The sequence below is a fragment of the Haemorhous mexicanus genome, chromosome 5 (assembly GCF_027477595.1).
Source record: "Haemorhous mexicanus isolate bHaeMex1 chromosome 5, bHaeMex1.pri, whole genome shotgun sequence".
Taxonomy (NCBI): domain Eukaryota; kingdom Metazoa; phylum Chordata; class Aves; order Passeriformes; family Fringillidae; genus Haemorhous; species Haemorhous mexicanus.
In genome coordinates, this window is record NC_082345.1 from 29039454 (window position 1) to 29066191 (window position 26738).

Genomic DNA, 26738 nt, shown 5'->3' on the forward strand with positions numbered 1-26738 from the left:
GAATCTTCCTTTTAAGACTTTTGCCAACAAAGACACTTTTGTCCTTCCTGGTCTTTAACCAATGTGTTTTTCCCTCTGTTCCAGTAATAGAATCTGCTTCCTGGCACCAACTGGATTGTATTATTTGGGATTTCTTTTCACTGTCTCCCACCTACAGCCGTGGCTTCACTGGAAAATATTACTGTACATTTATCAGGAAAATGCACTGCATGAGTCTCATACTGGGTACACAAGCAGTAACAACCCTGCTGGCTGGCTAAGCCTAAGATTAGTGACAATGCTGTTTACTACCATGCATTTTCATACAGCAGACACTGAATGAGAGTCTCCACTGTGCATATATTATATACCAAACATCTGTACACATCTGTAGAACACAGCTTCCCCCGTGTTACTTGGCCAAGCCTCTGTCTGTCACTTCATCTCTCTGAGGCAGGTGATTGTCTTTCTTGATGGTCATTTCACTAGTGAACTGGAGGAGGAACCAACAGACCTGCTGGAGGATCCATTAAATAAAATAGCAGCGCTACACAATAAATAAGACATGCTCGCTATCTCCTATAAAGACCCTTGTCTATTTTGAGACCTGAGTGTAGAACTGACACGAACAGTAAGGACTGCAGTCAGGACAGGCATTTCATTAGAGCTGCCCAGGGATCTCATTAGGGCTAAGGTCCTGTTTGTGCCAAGTGCTGCACAAGCTGCAGGAGGGACTGGTGTGGTTTTGTGCCTGTCCTCAGCCCTCCACAGGAGAAGAGGTCTGGCAGGAGCACCTCCCTCAGCCAAGGGCCCTCTTATCACTGCCTGGCCTTCCCAAGCATGGGGCTTGGTGATGACAAATGACACCCAGGCATCCCAAGTTCACTCTCTTTTTCAGCCCCTGAAGCTCTTCTGCATTGTCTTATCTCTCTGGGTTCTCTGTGCTATGACTCTAACAATGATCTGTTACTGCCCCAATCCTCTATTGCAGCACTGGATTGCTAAATAGAAATCTCTGTCATTACCTTATCTGGGAAGATCTGAAGTAAGTAGGAACATAAGAAAATAATTTATCACACTGAGTTTGCACTTCCTGAAAGGGACACCATCAGTAAAACAGCAGCAGGAGTGCTGTGAGGAGCTCTGTACTGGCTCTGAAGAGACATCTACAAGGTTGGCATGACAGCTGAGAGCTTGGCTTTAGCTCTTTCTCTCCTCCCTGTCAGCAAACATCTGAAATCTCTGATCAGGTTTCTGCCTCCATGCAAAACTTAGCACTGAGGCACAAAGTTTACCATAAGCTGCTCTCAAGAAAAAGTCTCCTGATGTCTTTCTGTTGAAGCTTTTTCCTGCCTATCCCTGCCTGCCTGGGGCTATCCTTCATTCTGCCAAGTTGTGTGAGCTCCCTGAAAAGCTCCTGGGCCCCAGGAACACCCCTTGTCCTTGTTCTTAGTGGGAGCTTTTGCTGCTTTTGTCAGTGATCTGGGGAATGGGCTCCCTGGGATTTCTCTAAGTGGGTGGTGGAGCTTGGGGAGAAGCAGAGGAGGATGGTGCTTGTCCAGAAACAGAGTCCCCTCCCACACATGTTGCCCATCTGTGACATCTCTGTCTGTCACAGAGAAATTCACAGAGACAGATTTAATAGAACAAACATAAATAAAGCAGCGCCAAGTCTTTGGCTGATTGTCATGGCTAGAAATAGAAGCCAACTACTTCAGGAGCTTTGGGTTTTCATGCTTGATGGATTCCCAGCATAAGGACAGACATTCAGAAAAACCCAGCCCAAACTGAAGTAAACAATCCTGTATGAATTTTCAGGAAGGTGGCACTGAGTGTGTCAGAGAACATCAGTACCATTGAAGGCAATGGGCAAGGAGCAAGGAGCAAGGAGCAGCTCCCAGGCAGCTCATCCTGGGGCACCTGAGTGTCCCAGCAAGGATGTGAGGGCATGTTATGAGCAAGACTACAGTGCCTCTGACATGAAAAAGGTAATCATGCAGTTCTGGGACTTTCCCCCTCTGCCCAACACATAGTCTCACAAAACCAGTAGCACCATAACACCTTAGGGACCACTGCCCTACTGTCAGGTGTGTCTGATCATTTCAAAGTGGGGACGGGACAAGCAGACACACAGATCACCTCATTTCCATAGGAATAGCCAAAGAAAGAATCCCACCTTATTTGTAAAATGCCGGTAAAGCAGTTTCTTAAGTTTGAAATGTTCTGGATGCAGTTATCTCTACTGTTAAAAGAAGGGTTTTATTGTCCTAAATCACAAAGCCAGACTTGCCAAGAAGGAGTCCACTGAAATACCACTCTCAGGACTCAGACCAAACAGAAACCTTTGAACAGGGCCCCAGGCAAAGTGCTAATCCATTTGCTTGTGTTGCTTAAGCCTTTCTTCATCACCACTCTGACAGAGGATGCCTGGTGGGTTCTCTCTGTTCTCCTTTAGCATAGGATTTTTGTTGTTTTTAAAAGGGAGTGCCTGGGGCACAAGCGATAAGGCAGGAACTTTTCCCTGGGAGCAGCAGTGTTATGCTTGAGGCAGAGCTGCCTCTAGGGCATGGGTATGGGCAAAAAGAGAAATAAATCGTACCAGGGTCAGAGGACCTGTCACTCACACAGAGACAGGGGGCCAGCAGGGAGGAGGAGGGTGCAGTGAGAGACAGCCCTGTCCTGGAGACTGAGAGGGAACTTGTGGAGTGCCTTGTATGCTCAAGTCTCCATGCTGCTCGCAGATAGCAAGGCAGAAAGAAGAGAAAGAAGAGACCCTGGTTTGGGATCCTGAGAACAACCTTAACAGGGTGATTCTCAGGACACCCTGCTTCTGCCTGCTGCTCTGTGGGAGCAGTGCATCTCTCCAGAGTGGTATGTGTCTCTGGGGCAGTGAGCAATCTGGTCACAGCAGAGACACCAAAGATGTGCTGTTCCCATGCTAGAGACCTGCAAGATGGAAGCACCTGGAAGCCCCATTAAGCATGGCAGCATCCGGACTCCTGAGTGACAGAACATGTCTTTGGAAAGAAGATTGATGGACATTTAAAGACTGTTGATAATTTGATATAAGCATTACTACCTCAGTTAGAGCATGAGAAACTGCCTTTCACTTTATCATTACCTTCCTTTCTGCTACTGTCTTGCCATGACTAAAACCAAGCAAGGGTTCATTCACATTTTCTTCTCACCTGCCACCTGTACTTCTTGATTTGCAAATATGCCTTCTTAACACCTTTGTAATAAAATATTTTAAACACAATAAAATTCAAATATTTGTTAGTTATACAAAATAACATTAAAACATTGATGACACAAATATATCTGCTTAACATAATATTTTCTCTACTGCTAGTATCTCAACAGAGCAAAAAATCTGAAAACATTGCTACGAGATGGGGTCTGAAACCCAGGACTCCCAGGGATCCAAGAAGGCATGGCAACTGCTTGGAGAAAGCAATGCAGTAAGGAAGCCCATTCGCCATCAGGCCCCAAAAGAATAAAAAAGTTCATCCAGGAGAAAAAGTATCACTGGCAAGGAGTAGCAGAAGGAGGGAAAACAACGATCCGGATCTGTTCGGCTTCAGCTGTGCCAAACAGGCAACCAAACAAGACAGCCTTTTGCTCATGGTGAAATACTGCCATTTCAACTTCAAATAGCCATTGGGAGTCACAGGGAGAGGGAAGGTGAAGAGAAAGTGTGGCCATATGGCTTACATTCAGGAGATCTGCATGCAGAAGGTCTGGGCTCTGTCTCCAGCTCTGCCTACAGGCTTCATCAACAGCCAGGGGTAAGTTACTGTCTGTCTTTTCTGTTTCTCAGCCAAAGAGCAGAAAAAATTGGCCAAGGAAAATAAAGTCTTGATTGCAATGGGAAGTCATGATATATCCAGGATCAACACCCACATTGAATTCCAAGATGCCAAAGAATACTCTGAGCACAACAGATTTATGTTGAAAACATCAGCCTCTGTATTTTAAAATGAAATCTTTCAGACATACAGTACTCTCTTCTTCCTCTATCTCCCTCTCCTTTAGTGGAGAAGAAAACAACTGAATATTTTTTCTTGAGGCGATTATTCTATTCCTTCCAGCAACTAACAGAGCAAGAAAAGAGGGAAACTCAAGTTCCCATCCTGCTCTTCCAACAGCTGATTAGAATACCCAGGGACTTGACATTTGCCTGCAGTTGCCCACACAAACAGAGGAACTAGAATTGGACTGTACCCATGCTATGTTTTCTGGCACCTATGGAAGTAATGATGTGCTGTACTAAGCTGGACTGAGAGAGTTACAGGTAGCAACACCACCAATGCCTCACCTACTCGGTAAAAGGCAAGAAATAATGCTGGTGATGTAGACATACAGAACACATGACATGGGTGGCATAGAATTACACCAGTCCCTAACAAGATGATGAGATGTGGGCTCTGGCCTAGGAAGAGAGGAAGGTGGAAGACACAAAGAATATCCAATACTCATAACACAGGGTAGGGAGAAACCTGGAGTGCTCACACAGCCCGTGTGCTCAGGCTGGAGACTGGATGGGGCTGGCATTTCAGCCTGTATGTGGACACCATGTGGGGCTCTCCAGGGGCTGTTGTAATCCATGGATATTCAATGGCTTGAGCCTTGGTGAGCGTGTGGGGAGGAGGACACAGCACTGTTTGCAGCTGGGATGCAGAGGGCAGCTCTGCATAGCTGCCATACGTGGAGGCCTGGGGCAGGCAGGGATGCAGTTATCCATGGGCCTTTCATCTAATCCAGACAAAATTGCTGCTTTACAGATCATGCAACTAGGCTGCCTGCCTGTATGGATTTGCAGGTACTTCAGCAGAGAAGGGAGAAATTCAAATGAGAGAACAAGTACGCTCTTATTCAATATGCATCTTGTGGTTTTGCAGGTTTTTCCACCGAAAATATTCCTCTGAAGTTTCCTTAGTGACTAAGCCAAAATGGGTCAAAGAGGTATTTGATTCACAGCCTTAGAAAAAACACTTCTGTGTTCTCTTCTCCACCATTATCAGCTGTCTGTGGTATCCACCCAGCACCTTCCCTCACTGACCCTTACCCATTGCTGGCCACATCACTCCTTGGGCAAGTCCTCTCCTCTGAAAACAGCCTTTGGCTCTTCCTTGCCCTCCCCTTTCCCAGTCCTGCAAACCACTGTCCCAGCTGTATCCTTCAGACAATATTTTCTCCTCCTGTGCCAGCTGTCCCCACGTCTTTGCCATCCTGTGGGCTGCCACTTGTGGTACCGAGGGGAAGCCATCCTGTGTGGAGGTGATTAGAAGTGACCAAGTCCTGTGATCTGTCCAGCAGCAAGAGAGAGTTTGTTTCTAATATTTCTGCCCAGATTTATTGGTTTAGCCTCCTTCCAGGTGAACTTGGCCTCTCAGCACAAGAGAGGCATGGAGCTCCTGGAGTGAGTCCAGCAGAGGACAACAAAAAGGATGAAGGGACTGGAGCATCTCTCTCATGAGGAAAGGCTGAGGGAGCAGGGCCTGTTCAGGCTCGAGAAGAGATGACAGAAAGAGGACCTCATCAATGTTGTAATCTGAAAGGGATGTGTCAAGAGGATGGATCCAGGCTCTTCTCGGTGGTGCCGAGCAACAGGACAAGAGGCAATGGGCAGAAACTCATGCACAGGAAGTTTTATCTGAATATAAGGAAGAAGTTCTTTATGGTGTGGGTGACTGAGCACTGGAGCAGATTGCTCAGAGAGGCTGTGGAGTCTCCCTTACTGGAGATATTCGAGAACCATTCAGACACAATCCTGTGCCATGTGCTCTGCTAGAGCAGGGAGCTTGGACCAGATGACCCCACTGTGGTCCCTGCCACCAGACCCATTCTGTGATTCTATGAACAGAGGTGTCAGACAGCCATGCCCTTCATCCTTTTATGATAAGGAGGACAATTGTTCCTACCATATGTCGTTCTAAATCATCACTGTCTCCTCCCTGTCCTGGGAACTCAGGCCCAGCTCAGTGCTGGACTTCTGTGCATGAGATGGGATCTGACTTAGGCACCATAAAATTCATCCTGTGACATTTATTCTGGGAAATAGCTGAGAGATTTTAATCTTTTTTTATTCAAAGCTGGCAGGATCCCTAGAAGAAAGGAAGAAATTCAGTCCTGCCTTGCTGTGCTGGTGGTTGACCTCTCCATGCATAAGGCACCAGGGCTGCATGGCCTGGGAGATGTCTCTTCCCTTTGTGCTGGCTCTCTTGCAGTGCCCTCGCCTCTTCTTCAGTTTAGGTGCAAAGGTTGTTCAGTCCTTCTGCAGGCAGATTCTCTGCAGTTCAGCAGTCCCCCACAGCCAGATCCATAACTCTGTGTGCAGTGGGACTGAAGTGACCAAGCTGAGGCACAGATTTTCATATACAAAGTCTTGGTTCAACCTGGAGCAAATGGGGGCTAGTTCACCTCTAAGCAACACTTCATTGTTTAATGTCACACACAACAATTCAGGGGAATAAAATGAGAAAATATAAGTCCCCTTGCTGAACCGCCAGGTCTCTGTAACATCCTGCTTCTGGAGATGTTCAAATCCTTTCTCACCAAAGATGGATATGAAATTGCATCTTACACAACACAACCCAATTCCCCATCCCCTGGGGTAAAGACAGCAGCTCTGACATGCCTCTGCAGCCTCACTTTCCTGTTAGGCAAATTGAGCTTTCATCTTAGATATTTTGAATGTCCTTTGAGTTCAGGTGCTGCTGCAGAGCAGGGGTTCTCATATCACAGTATGTCTGCAGTGCTGAGGTGAAAGAGAACCCCTTTATCCTGCCCTCTGTCAATTTGCATCTAGCACTTCCTCCATCTGCAGACCAAACCAGCCTCCCCAGACAGCTCAAAACATCTGGGCCACATCCATCACAAGTTGAGGTCAGAGATCACGCAACAGGGCACAAGACCCAAAAATAAAACAAACAAGAGATTGACCCATGCACATGATTCTGCCCCTGGTTTCTACCTCCAAAGCCCTATTGCAGTGGCTAAGCCCACCAAAGCTGCACTGCAGAAGCCTTTGAGCACAGGGATTAAGGCAGACCCCCTTATTCCACTGCCACCACATCTGTGCACAGAGCATCCAGTGTGCAGCACCCCAGGGCTGTCTGTGCTGTGTAAGTCCTGAAAAGTACTGCAGAACTGCAGGAGAAGGAGGAGGAGGAGGAGTCTTTTCCCATACCTTGCTTGCGGCTCCCAAGTTTGTTGGTTAGATGCAGAGCCCTGTAAGGTGCAGAGGGAATTAAACTCCCCAGTGTACATAAGCTCCTGAAAAGTTATCCCTATAATTAGCTGTGTACACAGCGAGCACAGTCACTGGGGACACTGCTTCTACTCTCAGGCTTGTTTGCAGAGCCAGAACTCCATTCATGTCCTGTTTTGTTTCCCTGCAGCACTAAGAAGGAGTCACGTCGCTGTGCCCAATTTCTGCAGCTGGCCAAGACACAGACTTCAGGTACTCGTGCAGCGGGTCAGGGCCCCCACACTCTTTGATCTGGACCACAGACAGATGTGCATGGCACTGGAAACACCACAATGCTAAGACTCTTCACAGATGCCTCCCCAGAAGACCTTCCCTCTCTACCATATTGCAGAGAAAGTAATAAACCCTTCCTAGGGAGGAGCAAGCTATTGCTGCAAAAAGGAGCAGTTTTCCAGCTGAGGGAAAGTGAGCAGGGCTCTTGGCAGGAGATACAGCCCTGCACATTCTAGGGCTGGCATAAAACCAGGAGTTCAGACCCATGACACATCACTGACATGAGGATTCTGGAAGGCAGGTGTGAGTCTGCTCGGTGGGTTCTGGGCCAGCAGGAGGTGAGCCATCTCTTATCCTCAGAGCTGTAGTGTGACAGGGTCTAGGATGGGACCCTCTGGCTCCCCAGTGTTTCAGAGGGGCTGATCCCTGTGCTCACACCTTCCCACAGGTAAACACCAAAGCTGCTTCATTCACAAGTCTTTCCAGCCCAGTGCTACAATCTCTGCCCATCCCCAGGGCAAAAGCAGCAAGGTATTCTGACACCTTAGACCCTTCCCCTCTCTCTGGGGCACAGCCTTCAGATCTTAGCATCTACACTGTACTTCTATAGTATTTTTAAAATGCACAAAAGCCACAAGGGCATCCAGCAGAATTCAGACATATATTTTTATATTTTACCCCTGTACACACACTCATTCAAAAGGTCACCTGGTGCAGACAGTTCTCATCCCTGGCCATACAGAAGGCAAGAGGATGCCTTGCTCTGACCCACAACAGCCTCTCCTGGGTAAGATTACTGACTGAAACATCTTAGTCTCATTCATTTTGGCTGCACCATCTCAGACCTGCTTGCCTAGTGCTGTTCTGGTCGCAAAGCTTCACAGATATCTCCTATCCTGGTGGAAATATCTATTGACGATGGGTCTATTTCCATAGGGAATGATTCTTAGCAACCAACCTGACTGGTTAAACACTGCATCAGTTAAACTCAGAGAAAAGAGGTTTTTTGAGCTTATTCACTCATAAAGAGAGACTTTGTCCTTAACTGAAAGACGAGGGGCGTGGGAAATAACATTTCCATAAAAATTCAGGCCATTCACTTACTGCTTTATTTAGTAAAATAAATGGAAAATTTCATGTGATATCAAGCAACAAACCTGTTTGTAGTATGAGGAAAGGCTGACAGTGGATCCCAGCATGGCACCAAAACCCAAAAGAAAGAGGGAAACAGATCCCTGGATATACTATCTTTACTTCTGATATTGTCATTTCACTGTGCCACCCTTTGCTCCAACAGTGGCACAGAAAGACATATTGTAGGGCAGTACCAGAGGTCCTGAAGTACTGAAAAAGAGCTCTGGAGTCAACAAATAAGAAAAGATAAGAGAGAGGAGATTTCTGGAGAGGACAGACAGCATGTAGGTACATGGAATGATGATGGGAATCCATGACTGACTTGGCTCAGGAATTGCTGAGCTGTAGGGCAGAGTGAACTCTTCATACACCAGAAACAGACTTTGGCTACAGTCATCCTCTTGGCTGAGAAAGAATCAGAGTTCTTCATTGAGGGGCTTCTCCTCAGATTTGTCTTCTTTCTGAAAACATTAGAGGCATGAAATCAGTTTTGACGTTACTTGGTTTTTCGGCATAGGGATAAAGAAAACAAAATAACTTAAATGCCTCCCTCTGCTCTCTATGCCACTGCCCTATCTCATTTCTGTCACACAACACAAAGACCCTCTGCTACAGGAAGATGAATTTTGACAGAGAGAGAACTTATAACACTGCATAAACATGAAGGTTTAATTGTGCCTCTCCCAGCAGAGACCACTGGCAGAGTCCTAAGGCCCTATCTGTACACTCTGTTCTGTAGTCTTCCTGATGGATTTAATTGCTATCCATGCCACTGGTCTCTCTGACCTGCTCTCATATGCTGCCATCCACCACCTCCCCTCTCAGCACCCAAAAGCACCCTTTACTTTGTCTCCCTAACTGTTCCCAAAAGATGGATGCTTCACAGAGACCTTCATACAGCTGCAGAGCTCAGTGAATTCTTCTTGTTGTACACTAGAAGGCAAAGGTCAATGAAGAAAGAGGCTCTGCAAAGATAGCTACCTCTGCTCTGCCCTAAATCTAATGTTTCTCTGATATTCAGGTGGAAATGTACATGAAAGAGAAAGTGACAGGGAAGGGGAGGAGTTCAAGGAACTGAAGTCACCTTCTTCAAGAGCCTGGTAAACAACAGCATCGGGACCCCCTTTACCTTTGGCATTCTTTGTAGGAAACGATTACAGAAGTCCTGTACATGCTCAATGGAGATGTCATCCACAGCCACCACTTCGTGCTCATCATCTGGCGTGTGGAATATGGCCAGAGCTGGCAGCTGGGACTTCTTCAGCTGGAAGTACGACAGTACTTGTTCATTGCTCTTCAAATTGCTGTCTAACAGGATAAAGAGGATCTGAGATGGAAATAGGAAAGAAAACGTGAGAAAAACAGAAGCTGAGACCGAGAACAGATCCCCAAACAGTGATCATATGAAGATTAACAGTGATATTTTTATAAAGAGTTTGAGAAAACCATCCATACTCTGTTAGGACAAGGCTTTCCTTGGCCACTATCTAGCAGCTCCATGCAGTACTTTATCAAGTCCAGACTTACACTACCAAACAAAATGTCTCCTTTCACCTTCTTTAAATCTATATCTACAGAACGACAGGAAGGCAGTCTCCACTTCTATTCTCTTACTAGATAAGGAAACAAGATGTCTTTTATCTTAACAGCAAATGTCAAAGAAGCTGAATCCTTTACTTGCATGTTATTTGGATAAGATGCTCACATCCTTGCAAGACCCAGTGTAAAAAGGGGTTTTGGTGTGGGAAGAATCAAATTAAATTGCAAGAATGTGGGAATGAAGTACAGGGCATGAGGAACCTGCAAGAATAAGAACATGAGAGTACCAGAACCAAAGGACATATTGAAGTGAGTAGAAATGAGGGTAAAAGGGTTTGGGAAACAGAAGTTTTTGTCAAGACACCAATGTCCATACAGCTCAGCTCAGTGGAGCGTTCAGACCTGAGGAGAGAAGCTCAACATGAATAAACCAGGATAAGAATGACTTACAGTCATTATCATAAAATTTATAAAAAAAATAAATATAGCAGTTAGACAATTCAATCAGTGACCTGATTAAATAGAATCCCTCAGCAGATGAGATCCAAGTCAATAAAAAGAACACCCAGCTACCGTGTGTAATTTCATCTTCTTTTTACCCTGTGCAATCTGCTGGGCCTAGCATATTCAGTGCACCTATGGACAAGGCTGTGGCTCCACTTACACAGGAAAAGAAGAGTTTAAAAAAACTCTTGTAATGTGAAGATTACGTGCCCAGTTCCCAGGCTGTGACTCATGTTTTTCTTTCTTTTCAATGGAGAATGCTCAAGTTAGTTCCAAACTTGTTTTCTTCTCTAAAAATAAACTTCATAAGTACTAAATTCTTTACTTATTAAATTTATGTTCTATAAAAACCAAATATATCTGAAAACTTTCCTAGGCAACAGCCTATTGGGAAGGAGGGATATTTAGGCTGCTGTAAGGTTTAATTTGGGTTTTACAGTGGAATACAGAAACAGGAGTGGCACTTTCACTGGATAAAAATGGTGATATTCACCATTTGTAATTTTTCTTCCAAAAGTCAACTGTGCCCCAAGAGCAAAAAGCAAGTGAGCAGACAGGTGGTGGGGTACTTCTCCCACAGCACTTAATTCATCTTTCTGCAGGATAAAACACCAAGCTAGAAAAGGGTTACATACTTAAGGTTCACAGGTGTAGGGATATGATCTAAGAGGCTTTTAGATGGAACAGCAGTATGCAATGTTTTAGGGCTCTCTTTGCAACTAGAAAGCTGGAAACAGAAGCCAGTGTTGGAGGGAAGCACTTTCAGAGTGTCAGTACAGTAAATGGTACTGCATTTTCATGGTGCATTCAACAGCTTTTGGGTTTCTCTATAAGAGATTGACTAGACAGCAATATATTTTTTAATCAAATGTTAAGGAAGAAGTCATTAAAATAAAAAAAGTATTGTTGTTTCACTTCTTGTACAAAATCTCCACCATCTTTAAAACAGATGAATAGTATTTTAAAATAGTAACATGAATAAATGTTAGTCAATATTCTTCACTTCATCAAGCTTCCATTGCTAAAATATCCAAAACTAAAAAGCTGTACATACTTTATCCATGAATACCAAGAATAGAGTAGGAATAAAAGAGCAAAAAAGTTGAGGTTTAGAACTGTGAATGCCTTCTTCTGCACAGGAGCAAAGAGAAAGACACAAACTGGCCCTCAGCTAGGGAGGCTGAGATACCATCAAGTCATTCAGATTACTGACTTGGATCTCTCTAATGACTCCCATTTGGCTCACAGTGTGCCAAAGCACAGCAAAGTTTCCTTCTCTGCCCACATTCAAAAGATGGAGGAAAGAGAGCAATTGCATTTGGCCACTGTAGCTCAGAAGAAGAGACCTTAATGCCTGTGAGAATGGTGCATTCCTGGGAGGTCTGTGACATGGGATGGGTCCTCCTTCAGCAGAAGGGCCCACCTGTGTTGGTTGTGCTCCAGGAGTCCTGCCAGGACCTGTGTGGTCTCAGGGTCACACCTGTAGGGCAGAAGGTAGGATGTGCTGGCCCAGAGGCCACAAGCACTGGAAGCCTGATCTCCACAGCAGCTGAAAACCAAGAAAATTCCTCAGTTGTCACATTTCCATGACAAGATGCCATCTCATGGAACTGGCATTTTCTCATGAGGAATTTTGTTCTGAGATTCCCAGTCAGCTGCAATCATAAAGAACGAACACAGTAACCATGGAAAATTGCATTGGCCATGAGGCAGGATTCACATTGCCTGACCTCTGCCATCCAGATCCTAGTCTTGTCTCAGGTAATCTATGTTGCCTCTACAATAAACAGTGACAGGCACTTTATTCCACCTATTTTAGAAGGGAAGGAAGCATTTGCCTGTCCTTCTCTGTCCGTGCTGAAAAGAGCCTAAAACCTTTACTCAGATGACCTACCAAAGCTAGAATTCACCAAAACCAAATCCAACTTATAATGGCAACTCTAATGTCACTGATAGAGATCAGTTAGTTCCATCCCAAACAGAAAGTTCACTTTCCATTTCATACCATCCTGTACAGCAGCTGGTTGTACAGGACTAAATTCTGAGATAATTTCCATGAAATTTTTCACTTTGTAGCAATCTTCATGCCTGTGTTCAGAGATCTGCTGCTTCAGGCAGTGAAGGATATTGTGTATTAATGAGAAACCCCTTCACACAAAATGCCCCCTTCACACATGATATTTTCTGTGCACTGTCAGTTGCAATAAACCACCTTTCATAAATTTTGTACCCTGGTGCTGTCTTGGTGTCTTAACAACTTGATTCCTAGCCCAGTGCTTTTAGAACATCAAGTTGGTGGTAGATACTAAGATATGGAATGATGTTATTGCCCAGGGAATTAAAGATAATTGAAAATAGCACTGCAATGGTAGAAACCAATTTGCCAATGCTTAGTTTTTCTTCCAACAAAGACAAACAGAAAGGATGGTCAAGTCTTATATCCAGTGTTTGACTCTGAACTTCAGAGAGCTGAAGTGCACTGTTTTGTATAAGCAAAAAGATCAAATTCTGACATCTGAGTGATTTCTTACATCATAGTGCACCAAAGAAAACAAAAACCTCAGTCATTAATTAAAAAAAAAAGACAGCTATAAAAACAACTTTATTGCAGATATCTATTAAGTCCATAAGCTTCTCTGTTTATGGCTAAAAGAGGCATCTCTAAATATTATCTCTCTCAGTTCTGGAGCCATCAGTGTCTGACAAGAAGAATAAAAAATGTACAAATGACTGTCTGCAAGAGAAAGGGCATCATCTTTTCATTTCCATGGAACAACTCCTGAAGGACAGCAGGAGTTTCTCAGAATTCATTTCTAAATGGACCTACATCTAAATTAAAAGGGAGTTTACAAACATTTCTACCCAAATAATTCTGACATTGGAAACCAATTATGTCAGCTGCAGCAAAAGCTGCTTTTGTTATTCCCAACATCACCTTATTGAGACTTCTGCAAACACCCATGAGGTACACCAGCTGTAATTATCATGTTATACTCTGATACTGTGGAAAGAAAACTGAATTTAAGTATTCTACTTTGGCTCAGCAATGCAAACCCTGACATCTCCTTTCGAGTGCATTTCCTTTCCTTGCCTGGACTCTTGGCAGTACTTTCTCAAATAAGCACATATTTGATTGAAGATCCCAGAAGGCTGGTGGATTTATTCCCTCAGCTGCAGTGCTCTGAACTCTGTTAGCTGTTATCCACCCACAATTGTTCCTCAAACAGTGCTAGAAAAGTACCATATTTCTTCTTACTGTGGTCAGCTTCTGCTGGTTTAACATCATTTGTCATTTGCATTTTCATCTCCAATATTTTACGGGGCTCAGGTTCCACAATAAAATCTAGAAAATTTAGACTGTCTCCACTGTTGCTCCAGATGCAGTTCAGACTGTTTTCAAATAAAAGCCCTCACCATCCTGCCTCATGGATCTTCCAGCTGAAAATTTCAGCTGTCCCTCAGGCAGAAGTGAAAATATCATAAACCAGAGGGGAAATAACCATAATCCAGAAACAGGCAGGTGAATCACTTCCTCATGATCCATTAACAGTTGGATTCGATCATCTTACAGATGTTTTCCAACCTCAGTTATTTCACCATTCTATGTTTTTTCTTCACTCTTTGGGGTCAGTCACCCAGCAGCAGCAGCTCCTCTTCATCTCTCTGTCCAAGCAACAAGTTTCTCTTTTCCCTCCCACTGGTGATGGCAATGACAAGGATTGCTCTTCCATCAGCGTGCAGCAGAGATGTGTGGCAGGATCAGTACCCCTTCTCCTGCTTGGGATCCTTTCTGAGGCTCTGTTTGTGTTCTGCACTGGCTTGTAGAAATGCTGCAACACACACCAAGTATGCCCAGTCTGTTCTGGCACTCTGCAGTCCCTGCAGAGCAGTGCTGGATGCAGTGGAACGTGCTCACAGGGAGCCTGAACATCTCTCCACTGCACTGCAATGATTCCTTGCTCAAACCACTGGTAGCACTGACCCCTCAGCACAAACAAACCTTTCACCACTCTCCCACAGGACAGGACTTACTCACTGGTAATCCTGAGCAAATTCAAGTCAAGAATCTTGCATTTATTCTCAGACAATCTGCAAGCCACTGAAAGGCAAAATCTAATCAATACTTATTTTGAAGCAAACCTCAATTAACTTGGTAGTTCCAACGACACATAACTTCACAAAGGAAAATTGCCAGCAGGGATTTCATGGTATTGTGCAGTGGCTACCACTGACACCCAAACTGATTCAGGTCTTTCTATATGACAGAGCAATGGGGACAAACCTAAGTGGGCATATCACTCTGCTTATTCCTTACTGTCCAGACCTAAAACCCAAGCAGAGGGATCTTAGCTCTCTCTCACTGCTTTCTAGGAGGGCAGTCCAAAACACAATTTAGTCCTCAGAGTGCCACTCCTTCAGGGAAAAATAACTTATTAGACTCTAGGTTACTTCATCTCTGTGTCCTCAAGTACCACAGCAATAAAGTGGAAATAATTAGTCAAATCCCCTCATTTTTAATGTTTGTACTTTACTCTGGCAAACTTGTTGACTGATTTGGTTGGAAATGTGCCTGAAAAAAATAAAAAAACCTAGATTTGGCTTGCTGAGAATTCATAAATTGTCTGAACTTCAGTACAACATTTTATCCAATGTTTTGTGAAGTGTTTCTAGGAAAATTATAGCTATTTACTCAGATCTAGGCAAGTCACATGAAAACAAGATGCAGCTGCATCAGCAAAGGATAGTGATGCTAAACAGCATTGTGTTGGAAGAAATAGCTGCTAGGTGGAGACCTGTATCAGACTCTGCTTCTCATGGAGAGTAGTGTCAATTGTGTCACTTCAACACACATCTCACAATAGATAAATGGTATTTTACAGATAAATTAGTTTTCTTTTATAACTACATATTCATCAAAGCAAAACATTTTTGAAGAGACCTTTTGATTTTGATGTTTAGTTTCTGCCTAGTCTCTTGCCAATGGTTAGGAAAGATGTAAAGGTTCCAAAGTAGTCCTGCCATAAACAAGCCTCAAGACTTCTGAGATTGCATGGTTCTGAGGTGGTCCCTGAATTCGAAGGTGAGGGTATACTTGATTTATAATCTGTTCCTTCCATACCAAAACCAGATGCATACAGATATTCTAGTGATCAGATCCTAAATCTTTCCAGCTCCACACTCTCAGAGGAAAACCTCTTGGTGCCTCTCAGCTCATCCTTCCCCACTTCTGTGATATTCTGTCCCCTCCCTTCTGCTGTTCTCCCTTGCCACAAACACCTCCTGTTGCTCCCAATCCTCATTTGCTTGCAAGTTCATTCCTCTGTTCCTTGGACACAAATTCCACTGTAATCTAGCTGCTGGCAGAGAAGCAGACATCAGGTGATTTACTATTTGGGGAGCTCTGTTCCCAGAGGGGTGAGATTCGGGCAAAACTTCTCTGAAACACCTCATCTATCTCATCACGTTAGTGTGGGAAATCTAAGCAATCAATTTGCAGCTCCTTTACAATAGCCACTTCCAGAAGAGAAAGGGTTAAGAAGCACTGACATTATTTGCTATCTGGTCACTTATATAAGCTGCCTTGGTGTCCTGCAAGCTGTAGATACAAATTCACCCCTGACATCAGTAGAGCGCAACTGTTGCCAGACCGAAGGGCAGCAGCTGTGTGTCCTCTCCCGGTACAGGGGAACAGAACTGGACTAAAAGCAACAAAATCCACGATGTTTCACCAGGAGAGCAGAGAGCAGGATACAGGGGGTAAACTGGGAAAAAGTGAACAGAACCAACCTGTCTATTTAATTATCCAGATAATCCTCTTTTCCTGCTACTTGACCTTTGCTCTCATAACTCACAGAGGAGATTATGCCCTCCCCATTCATGGCAGAAATCACTGGGTTTTCTCCTCTCCAGCAGCCCCTCTGTCTCTCTGTTTGGACTCACCTTGCCCTTGTAGAGCTCTGCCGCCGCCCGGAACTTGCGCATTCGCTCGGGGTGCTTTGGAGACATCTTGTCTGTGATCAGGAGGAGGTTAAACTGCAGTGAGCTCTGCATCACACCTATTGCTGTCTGCCCAGCACAGAGAGAGAAACACGGGCAAGCAGGTGAGAACACTCAGTCAGCATTGGATGCGGTGTCGGCGGGACATAAGTCCGCACGGCTCAGCTGTGGTTTCTTTGCAAATCAGCATCAAAAGCAGGACAGATTTCTTTAAAGCAGGGGGGATCCAATTCGGGTTCTTTGCAGAAGCTCTTAACCCCTGGCTTTGCTTATTCTCCAGACAAGAGTCTGAAGACCACAAAGATCCATCACTGGCCTTAAGATAGTGACTAGGCAAGAGGAGTAGGAGTAGGGCAGAATAGAGGAAGCTGAAGACCAAAGATGTGAAGAGCCAGGCCAGCAAACACTGAATATAAGGGTGTCCTAAATTGCTGAGGTCCAGCACTGGTCTGAAATATGAGCAAGAAAGTGGGAAGGATTTGTGGTGTCAAGATTGGTGCTTGTCCTTATTTTCTTTCTTTAGTGTTACACTCTATGTAGGATGGGGATGAGTTCACAGTTTCAGCAGCCTGTTGGCCTGGACACTCCTGAGGGCTGAGGGTTAAAATTGTCTCTGCTGTCCCACGGTGAGAGAAGACCCTGAGCAAGGGCCAAGTGGGCACTACACACTGGTCCTCTGTGAGGAACCAGGGCTGGCACTGCCCAAGAAGCCACGGCACCATCTCCACGAACTCTCTCACTCCTCATCTCACTTCTTCTGTCTGCTTCCTGCAGGCCTGCAGCCTCTCCCTCAAATTAAACAGGAGAGGGGCCAGACCTGCTGCCTCCCTAGTGCCACTGAAACCGCAGAGGCACAGCCTGTGCAGCTCCCTGCCAGTGGGAGCAGAAAGTTTCCACATGCTCCAGGAGTAACAAGGAAGGGGTCAGGGAGTGCATGCTGGCGAGGGCCGTGAACAACAGAGCATCTAGACTTTGGCAGGCGAGACTCTGCTGCTTGCTTAATATTTATCAGATATTTTGTATCCCTTGACTTTTCTGATGGCGTTCAGCTGGAGCAGGGAACAGTAGAGGGGTTGCAAGCTAAGCTGGGAAAGGTTAGAGGACCTCATGGGAGAGGATGAGGCTGAAGGTGAGGGTGGATCCAGCCAGCACCAAGCCCCTTGGCAGGGCTGGGGTGAGAGCGGACACGGCGGGAGCAGCGGCTCCTCCAGCAGCTGCGCACAAAGGTGTGCTTGTCCACACAACCTTGTGGAGAGCAACCAGCACGGCCCATCAGCAGGGCTGGATCACATCTGACTCTCCTGAAAAGCCCACAGGGCAAACATTGCCTAAAAATTCCTAAAGTATGTGGGAGAAACAGTAAGGGCCCCAGGATGGGGAGAGAAACTCTTGGCAGCACTCGGTGTGAGCCATGTGACCCCATTATCTGCTGTCCTGCAGCATTTTTGGATGCAAACAGCATATGCACTGGGAATAAATATTTATGAAAAACCAAGCTACCTTAGGGAAGCTGGGAGGGCTTTGGGCCAGGGATTGCAGGAGGCACTGTTAATTGCAGCACCTTGATAGAGCTCCAGAGCATCTGGAAAAAAACTGTAACATCTGTACTGACAATCGGGGTGGAGGGGACCAGCTGAACAGCTGAGGAATTCTCAGTCAGGACACCCTACAGCAAGAACCCAAAGCATCAACAGAAATGCATCAAGAAAGAGAGATTGTCCCATGAATTGCAAAAGGATCTAACAGGGGCTCCAAAATTTCAGAAGGCTTGGGAAATTACAAAGATGAGAACATCATCACTGCTGATATGACCTGGGTATTCTTAAAGGGCTGTTAGGCCAGTGGAGCAGGATATATAGCAGTCCCCAGAAATATTTTGTGATTTCAAAATGTAATTTTCCCTTTTGAAGATGAAGAAACAAAAACTTTTGTTGTTGTTGTTACAGGAAAAAACCAAACTCCTACCATATTTCACTGTGGGGAAAAAAATGTTACATTTCAAAACAAAACACTGTCCTACTGGTGGGTTGCAACTGAACTGACTGAATGCATCAGGTTTTCTTAGATGGTCCTTGGGTTTATCTTGAAATGGTATAGCTCTGCAACAGGCTGAGCCATTCTTCTCTGGTAGTACAAGCTGAACCTGATCAGTACTGTTACAGCTATGCAGAAGGCCACAAAATACCCCATCAGCAATGATAAAGTCTCAGCTTTGCAGCAGCTGGGGCTTCTAATACCTGCTGACTCCACAGCAATGAGACCAAGGAACCGCTAAGATTTCAGAAGAACCTAAGTCCTTGGTCAGCCTGTACAGCAGGGAGGGGTGCTGGGACCTGCCCCTGCCAGTCAGATGGGTGAGCCAGTGAGGCTGGCCAACATGGAAGCATTCTAAGCCTGATTTTGTGTGTGGTTTGTTGGCTTGTTTGTTTGTTTTGGTGGTGGTAGTGGTTGTTGAACTGATGAATTCTGGAGGAACAATGGAAGGGATGGGAAAGATTTTGCTTGGGAAGTTCCCAACCTGCTCTTGAATATGCATTCAAATATCTGGGCTTACATCAGGCCCTATGTGCTGCGTGGTGCAGAAATCCTGCCTTCTGAGAGCAGGACATTTGAGCTTCCATGTTCCTCAAGGCTTGTCAAAGAGAGGGCATTCTGGCTGAGCTGGGTCTACAGGCATGGCACAACTGCAAATGTCCATGGGAGGAAGCAGCACTGCCTGCAGAGTAGTAAGAAATGGAGTTCTCTGCCCCTCAACATCCCAAATTTACTGGAAAGCCAAAGGAACTGCGATGAGTCCCTTCCTCTCCCACCACACTCATGCCCCAGCAAATCTGCTTCCAGTCCACATGTGGAGCAGCAGTGAAGAGCTGTGTGGCTTCCCCGGTCCCACCTACACTGCTGCTCTGACCCTCTCATCCATCTGGATATGCAAACTGGGGCCAGAGGACAGCATGAGAAGAAGGCCAAGGGCAAGGGTGAGGATGCAGGGAGCTGGTGTTTACCACAGGGTTGTACTCTGTCACCAGGCGGAGCTCGTTTGTCCGAACGAAGCGGGTCAGCTTCTTGGCATCAACCTCCCTGTCGTTCATATCCAGATCCCGCCGGTCATTGTCTACCTGAAGACAGGCAAAGACACCTGCAGTCACAGCTGTCCTCTCCTCCCAGGACCTCCTCCAGAGGCACCGATTGCACTCACTCACAGAGACACCCGTCCCCTGGGCCACCACCATCCTCACTCCCCTCTTCCCATCACCACCTCTGGAGGTCTAGAACCTACAGGAATGAACCTGCACTTTGAGATAAGGATCTCCCAGCCTTCTCCAACCTCCCAAAGTCATGGTATAACAGAAAACTCAGGACTCCAGACATCCCTACACTACCAGCTCTCGATGCACTGGAGACAGGGAGAATTAGCTGGCAAACTATTCTAGACATTGTGGAGAGAGGTCATTAAATAGTCTAACTCCTCACATCAACACTGGCTTTACATCCCCTTTAAACATCTTCATCTGCTTATTCTGTCTCTTCTACAAGTAATAAACATTGGCATCGCCCAGTATGGAATTCTTGGAAACATTGTGCAAGCAGGAAATCTCTCCAATAAAAAGAGGATTTTTCTTCCAGTACAGCAGGAAAGAAAAAAAAAAAAGAAAGAAAAAAAATTTGAGCCCAGCATATTTCAGCTTTAGAGGAAAATTCATCCTGCCACACATCTCCCCACACTTCATCCCCTCAAAATGATGGGATTTTATTGAGATTTTCATGGCCTGATAAACAGGAAAAAAGCAGGCACCCACTGAATGATAGCAATACACTAGAGTTAAAGGGCAGAGTTCCTGTGTAGTACCACCACAGGATGTGATGGAGCTAAGCCATGGGGGCAGTGGTCTCTGACATGAAGTAGGATCAAAGTTTGGGATTTGAAAGCCATTGACACACATGTTGAATGAGGTTCTTGGGGCTGAGGAGCAGTCCACATGCACACCCCAGGTTTTATTCTCTGCGTGTGGACAACCTCTGAAAGTTCTTGTGTTAGTTTTTCCAGCGGTGTGCAGACATCTAAAGTAATTTTTGCTGTTCTGTGGTCATTGGCAAGGTCTTTGATACCAGTCACCCGCCCTGTCTGACAACACAAGCTGGTGATTTTCAGACTGTGTGGCTTGATTCCTCTCACAGGTTTTCCTTCTGCAGAACATGAAAGGGCAGCTCTGCTCAAGTAAATAAGACCAGGACAGTGCAACACCTGGGTGGGTGAGATCAGACAGGCCTTGAGAACCAATCTAAAGCAGCCTGGACTCTACAGAAAGTCTTCTCTTGGCTTTCATGGGCTTCTGGAAACCTCTGACTTCCATTTGGGGATAATAACATCTTGAATCAGCACTCAACATTTATGTTTTTCAGAAAATAAGGCTGGAAAATAGCCTGCATTTAATAGTCGAAGCTCTAGTCAAAATGTCTTTATCACTTCATATAATTGGGTTGTTAGCATCTGTTAACTATGTTCTTTTTAGGTCTATCAGGATTTCTTACTAGAATAAATCTGTTTCTTTCCCCTATATACAAAGAAGTCCCACCAGTTGACACAGTCCCTCCTCCTACTGCAATTATGTTTTAAACTTCTAAGCATTGTAAGTGTTTCATACACTGCAAAGGCAAAGAAAAAATTAATTTATGCTTCTGATTCACTTCTATCCTGGTGACGCATCTTTGTATCCTTCAAATGAGTATTTGATTCCAAGTTCCTGTATCCGTTCTTTTAAAATTCCTTTTTATCTCTGACCTCTTACTCCTACACATTATTCATCACAGGATAAAAGAAAAAATAATGTGTCTGATAATTTAAGAAAAACTGCCAATCAGACAAGTGAATTGTCAACCATATTTGAACCTGACTAGTGCATTATTTTCTTGGCTGGTTTTTTTTCCATAGTAAAGATGAGTTCAGTTGCAAAAACTTGACTCCGAACAAAGAATATTCATTACAATACAAATTCCAACAATCCAAACAATTTATTTTATCAAACTCTCTCCCAGTGTAGCCATCCTCACTATCTGCTCAGTGCGAAAACAAAGGATCTTTTCAATATTTTTGGAAGAAAACCACAATGACTAAGAACCAAAATTGAAATGGGTGTTGCTGAAAATTGCAACATCTAGCAAGTAAAAGGTTAAATAAAAGGGCCTGCCTAACTATTGCTCACTCTTAGATCATTCTTCTTTAATTATTTGGATAATATCAGTGGTAAACACGGTGCAGGAAATGATGAGGGGAAAAAAGAGAACAAACTGTTTTTGTCCAATCTTTGTACAAACTGGATCTAGAACTTGGCCACGCTGCCATATTTAGTTTCCCTAGAACATGTGGTGTGTACCCATTTCTCCCCACCTCGAGCACTTAGAGGTCTGGTGTCACAAAACTTCACTGGCTTTTAGGACATCTTGTGCTGCCTGGGGCCCCGTTCCTCTTCAGACACATCTACCTCTGCAGTTTTCAACTGCCATGCTTGTGCAAGAAGGACCAACGTGGGGAAATTGATGTTATAGTAGAATACTTGCTCTTAACTTTTCTTGGTACTTTTGCAGCGAGCACATGGCTCTTCCAAGTCTCATCTCCTTAAATTTCAGCAAATATAGCTACATTGAGGCTACACTGAGCTACCTGCATTTAGAGCTGGAGTCAACAGAGTTATGATTTAGGGCAGTATCCATCCCTAAGAAACTCCTAAGCAAGATTTCTAATGCCTAAAGCGTAATTAGGACATGACTCTGCAAACCACAGTGTAGGGTGGCACAGCATCTCTTAACTGCAGAGCCCTAGTCTGGATGTGTCTTCTGTCTTATTGGAAGAGTTTTGTACCCTAGGAGACAGCTTTGCCTGCCTGAAGTGACACTTGCCAAGCATTGGTATCAAGCCTGCTGCGTTGATCCATTGTGACATGGACTCTAGACGCTTTTCATGTGCCTCAGGACCCTTTCCAAAACCACAGAAACCCCATCCAAGTTAATGCCAAGCTCTGGGCAGGTCATGTAGAAACACAGGCTCTTTGCAGAGCTCTGGGTGCTGAACCAGACCCATAGGGCAAACACCTAAATAGGAGAATCTTACCAGGTGTAATTAATGTTCCATGTCTCAGTGACAGGCACTCGGCAACTGAAAAGCAAAAGCCCTCTTTGGGGCAAGAAGAGGGATGTACTTTGAGGTGGGCAAGCAGCCTGACTACCAACGACAACGCTATTTTTGGCTTGCCCTAAGGAGAGATGAGTTTTATGCTTTTTACCGCTGTATGCACTCGTCCAAGACCCTCTCCCACCCACACCGGCGCTCTGGGGGAGCCGGAACCAGACCCTTATGCTGGAGATGCAGGCTTTTCTCTGGCAAAAGCGTGTTCCTGGGAGGGAGCGGCTCAAGATGCCCCCAGCCCCGCCGCGGGCCCACGCACCGTGCGGAACAGCGCCACCGTGTTCTCCGAGGCGCCGTAGTGCGACAGGACGGCGGCGCTGCTGCTGAGGCCGAAGGGCACCTCCGCGATCTGTCCGGCCGCCCGGCGAAACTGCTCCGCTTCGGGGCTCTGCGGCTCCTGCGGGGCAGAGCAGGGACGGTAAGGGGCCGAGCCCCAACGGGCACCGGCACCGGGCACCGGCACCGGCATCGGCACCGGCACCGGGCACCGGGAACCGGCACCGGCCGCGGGCGGACCGAGCGCGACACCTGCCGGCCGCTCGGTCCCCGCGAGAGCGGCCACTGCCGCCACCTACAGCGCGGGCGGGATGCTCCGCGACCCAGGAGCCCGCCAGGATGGTGCTGAGCCCTTGGGGTCTCACCAGAACATAGGTGTAGCTCGTTAAAAACAAACAAACAAACAGACAAACAAACAAACAAACAAACAAACAAACAAACAAACAAACGAAATGTTATATATATATATGCATGTATATGTGTGTATGTTTCTAAAACATATACATACATATAAACGTTGCCATTTTTATGCTGACCTTGATTCTAGAGTCAGGGGGTTACAGTTTTGAACACCTAGAGTTATCAGCACCGTGGCTTCTTTTAAAAGGGTGTCTTAGGCACATCCTGTAAAAAGTAGCTAATTCAGGTATGTCAAAGGATAGAAATGCGCAATTTCTTAGTATTTTGAGGTCCATTATCTTTCTTGCAGAGAGCATTAACTACTGCTACCCTTTGCCTGTATTAAAGCCTTCCTTGCTGTTCCCATTCCCAACTTTTTAGTGATGTATTTTTGATTCTTCTATTTATTGGATATAAATTCTCAAGACATGGTCTCTGCTTGGAAATTGGTTTGTTTTTCTTTTTAGTTTGAACTGTCAGCTCAGCTGTTTTTGAGCCCAGAGAGAATGGAAAACAAAATTCTTTGTTCGTTCCAAAGAAAAGCATCTCTCACGACCTGTTTTGGAAATGCCAATGCATCAACACTGCTCTGGTAAGAGCGCTGAAGCCGAGGGTGGGAATAATCTCGCTGAGTTTTGGAGCATTCCTGAGAAACCTGGGGTCTAATCAGGCGGAGCACGGCCCTTTCTCAGAGACACGCGGGGTTTCTGGAGCAGCGTGCTGTGTTTCCATCACGGCATGCTGCTCCCAGTCAGGGAGGCCGTGCTCGTTGCACGGGAAGCTTGCCGAGCCACATACTGCAGTGAACTGAAAGGCTGCAGCAGAGAAGTAATTTATGGCGAGCGGAGAACATGGGCTTTATTTGGATGAAAATACTTTCAGGCCGAGAGCCAAGCCTTCATGGCACACAAACGTCTTTATCTACTGTTCAAATGCAGCCCGGCCACGCTTCAGGCGCAGGATGCCCGAGATGCGGCTGGCTGCTGCCTCGTGCTCCTGGCGCTGGGGCTGCACAGCAGCAGCCTCCTGTCTGCCTCTGAAGAATGCAATCCTGCAGAGGGAGGTCACTGTGGCACAGGACAAAAGGAGCCGTGTCCCTGCTTAGCTCGGGAGGAGGCTCTGGGTACAGCTCTGCCGCAAGCCCAGCCAGCTAGCCGCGGGGAAGGAGGCGTCTCGCCACTTTCGCTCTGCGTGTGCACATTGCCTGGCTGCTTTGCACTGCAGCTTTAGCGCTGCAAGAGCAACCCCCAAGGAGCTCCAATTGCCTGCAGGCACCGAAGTCGAGGCGGCTGGTGCTCTGTGATCAGTGCTTACAAGGCCCCTGGGGCATAAGCCTCCTGCGCTCACAGACCTGTTGCTGCAGCACTGCACAGGCAGCACATCGGTCCTCACTCTGGGCTGGGCTGGGAGACGCCACTGCCCTGTACCAAGAGCACGATGCCCTCCCTAGACTACCCTCCAGCCCCAGGCACCGGGCAGAAGGAGGAAGGTGCTCGCAGCCGGACCTGGTTTTGAAAGTCTGAAGCCTTCTCTGGCATGAGGCAGTGCGTGGACAGCAGAAGAGCAGAACAGAGTTCAAGGAAAACATGGAAAAAGGTGGAACTTGGGGACTTAAAAGTAATAAGGATCCTGCTAAAGAGGCCTCTTTAACAGCCTTTTACAGTGCTGTAGATCAATAAATATTTTCCTTTTATTTTCTGAGGAAAACTACTCGTGCCATTTGCTGGGGGGGGGGGGGGCGGGGCAAGGGACTCGTAGTTGTCACCTTTGAATTCAGTGGAATTTAAACAAAAGGGACAGAGGTTTCAAGGGTATATACTCCTACTCTGGGGAACAAAGAAGTGAAACAGAGACCATGTCTACATCCTCCCTACAAAGAGGCTGCAGCCCGAGTCCAAACCCTCTCAGACTTCAGTGGGCCTGCACTATCACTTCTCCCTGAGACTTGGCTTCCTCACCCCGATCACACAGGCAGTGCCTTACTCTGTCTTTGCTGACTACAGCAAATAACTGACGTTCCCATTCACCCCTCACCAACAGTTTCTCTACCATGTACATTTCTTTGTTCCTTTCCCTGCAGCATTTCCCTCTCTCCTGTTCCAGGGCTCCTACAACCTCCTTCATCTTCCTCCCTTGCTCCATCTCCTTTTCCATGCACAGACCGAATCCTCTGTGCTCTCTATGTCACCCGTCACCTAATCCCTCCACAGCCTGTCACAGCCCCAGCACATTTTGGGACAACAGCTGCTTTGGCAGGTGTTTACACCACATCCACCCTCATGCTCTCATCAGGGTGGGATACAGCTCACAACTGGCACAGGTGAAGTGCTGTGAACACACCTGGAAGAATCCAATGACTGCCACCTCTGCACCACTGATGAAGGCTTCAGCATCTGGGATGTTGTCTAACAGGATAGGTTTGTCTGTGGTGCTGGCTGTGCCTGCAGAGAAAAGGTCAGGGCTGGGCAGAGTGTACACAAGGAGCAGCTCAAAGAGGATCCCCCCAACACACACACAAGCATCCCAACTTCACAAGCTCACCCATACACCTCTCTTGCAAGCTCAACACGCTTGTGCAGCATACCTTGGACAAGGAGGACTCCCTGAAGCAGACCCAGACTTTCCCCAAGGCAGGAAGAAAGCTCACTTACTGTGGGATGTAGAGTCACTCCCTCCAGCAGACCCTGCTGGGGAGCACCTGGTAAGCAGGATGACAAAGAGGCTCGGGAAGATGGATGTGCCCATGGTACCAGCTCGCCTTCTCCTCACCGTGCCACCCTGCTCCGGTCCTCTCCTCAGTGAGAGACACGTCAGCTGCTGTGGGGACCCACAGCCTTCCTGGGGCGGTGGGAAGGGAGCAGCTGGCCCAGGGCAAAGCCTCCAGCCCCTGAGATAACTGCCTGGCTGGAGAAAGCCCCTCCCTGCAGTGCAGGAATCAGCCTTGGAGAGCTGCACCAACACTGCCGTGGCATGCCCTCACCCACAGCACTGGACTTGGCAGCTGCCCTGTACCTTTGTGAGCAGGCACCCCAGCTGGGTTAAGAACAGCCCTCTCCAGGTGCTGGATCCCAGAGGCTGGTGTTCCCTTGTGCTTGGCCAGCAGGCTAGCCACGAGGACATGCAACTCCTGCATTAGCTCTGGGGAACAGCTGCTACGGTAAGTGCTAAACATGAGAAGGGTATGTTACAGCTCCCTGGCTCATTCAGCAGCCATCTGGGATGAGAGGTGGGGGCTGTCCAGCC

General features: G+C 46.4%; 1 protein-coding gene across 1 annotated transcript; it reads right to left on the minus strand.

Moving 5' to 3' along the window:
• Positions 1 to 8551: 8551 nt before the first annotated feature.
• On the minus strand, positions 8552 to 26628 carry ERP27 (endoplasmic reticulum protein 27). Its single transcript, XM_059847919.1, has 8 exons — positions 26508 to 26628; positions 26147 to 26356; positions 25836 to 25936; positions 23080 to 23217; positions 19642 to 19755; positions 16583 to 16708; positions 9729 to 9926; positions 8552 to 9060 (listed from the first exon to the last, which is right to left on the minus strand). Exons 1-8 carry the CDS (start codon positions 26626 to 26628, stop codon positions 9016 to 9018), a joined length of 1053 nt encoding a protein of 350 aa, XP_059703902.1. The 3' UTR covers positions 8552 to 9015.
• Between the last annotated feature and the right edge of the window lie 110 nt (positions 26629 to 26738).

Bases quoted from the DNA above. Each gene is read 5' to 3' on its own strand.
- ERP27 (XM_059847919.1), bottom strand. From the start codon at position 26,628: ATGCAGGAGTTGCATGTCCTCGTGGCTAGCCTGCTGGCCAAGCACAAG. The intron at 26,357-26,507 runs GTACAGGGCAGC...GCCCTGGGCCAG, and splicing joins TGGGGTGCCTGCTCACAAAG to CTGCTCCCTTCCCACCGCCC. The intron at 25,937-26,146 runs GTAAGTGAGCTT...TTTTCTCTGCAG, and splicing joins GAGTGACTCTACATCCCACA to GCACAGCCAGCACCACAGAC.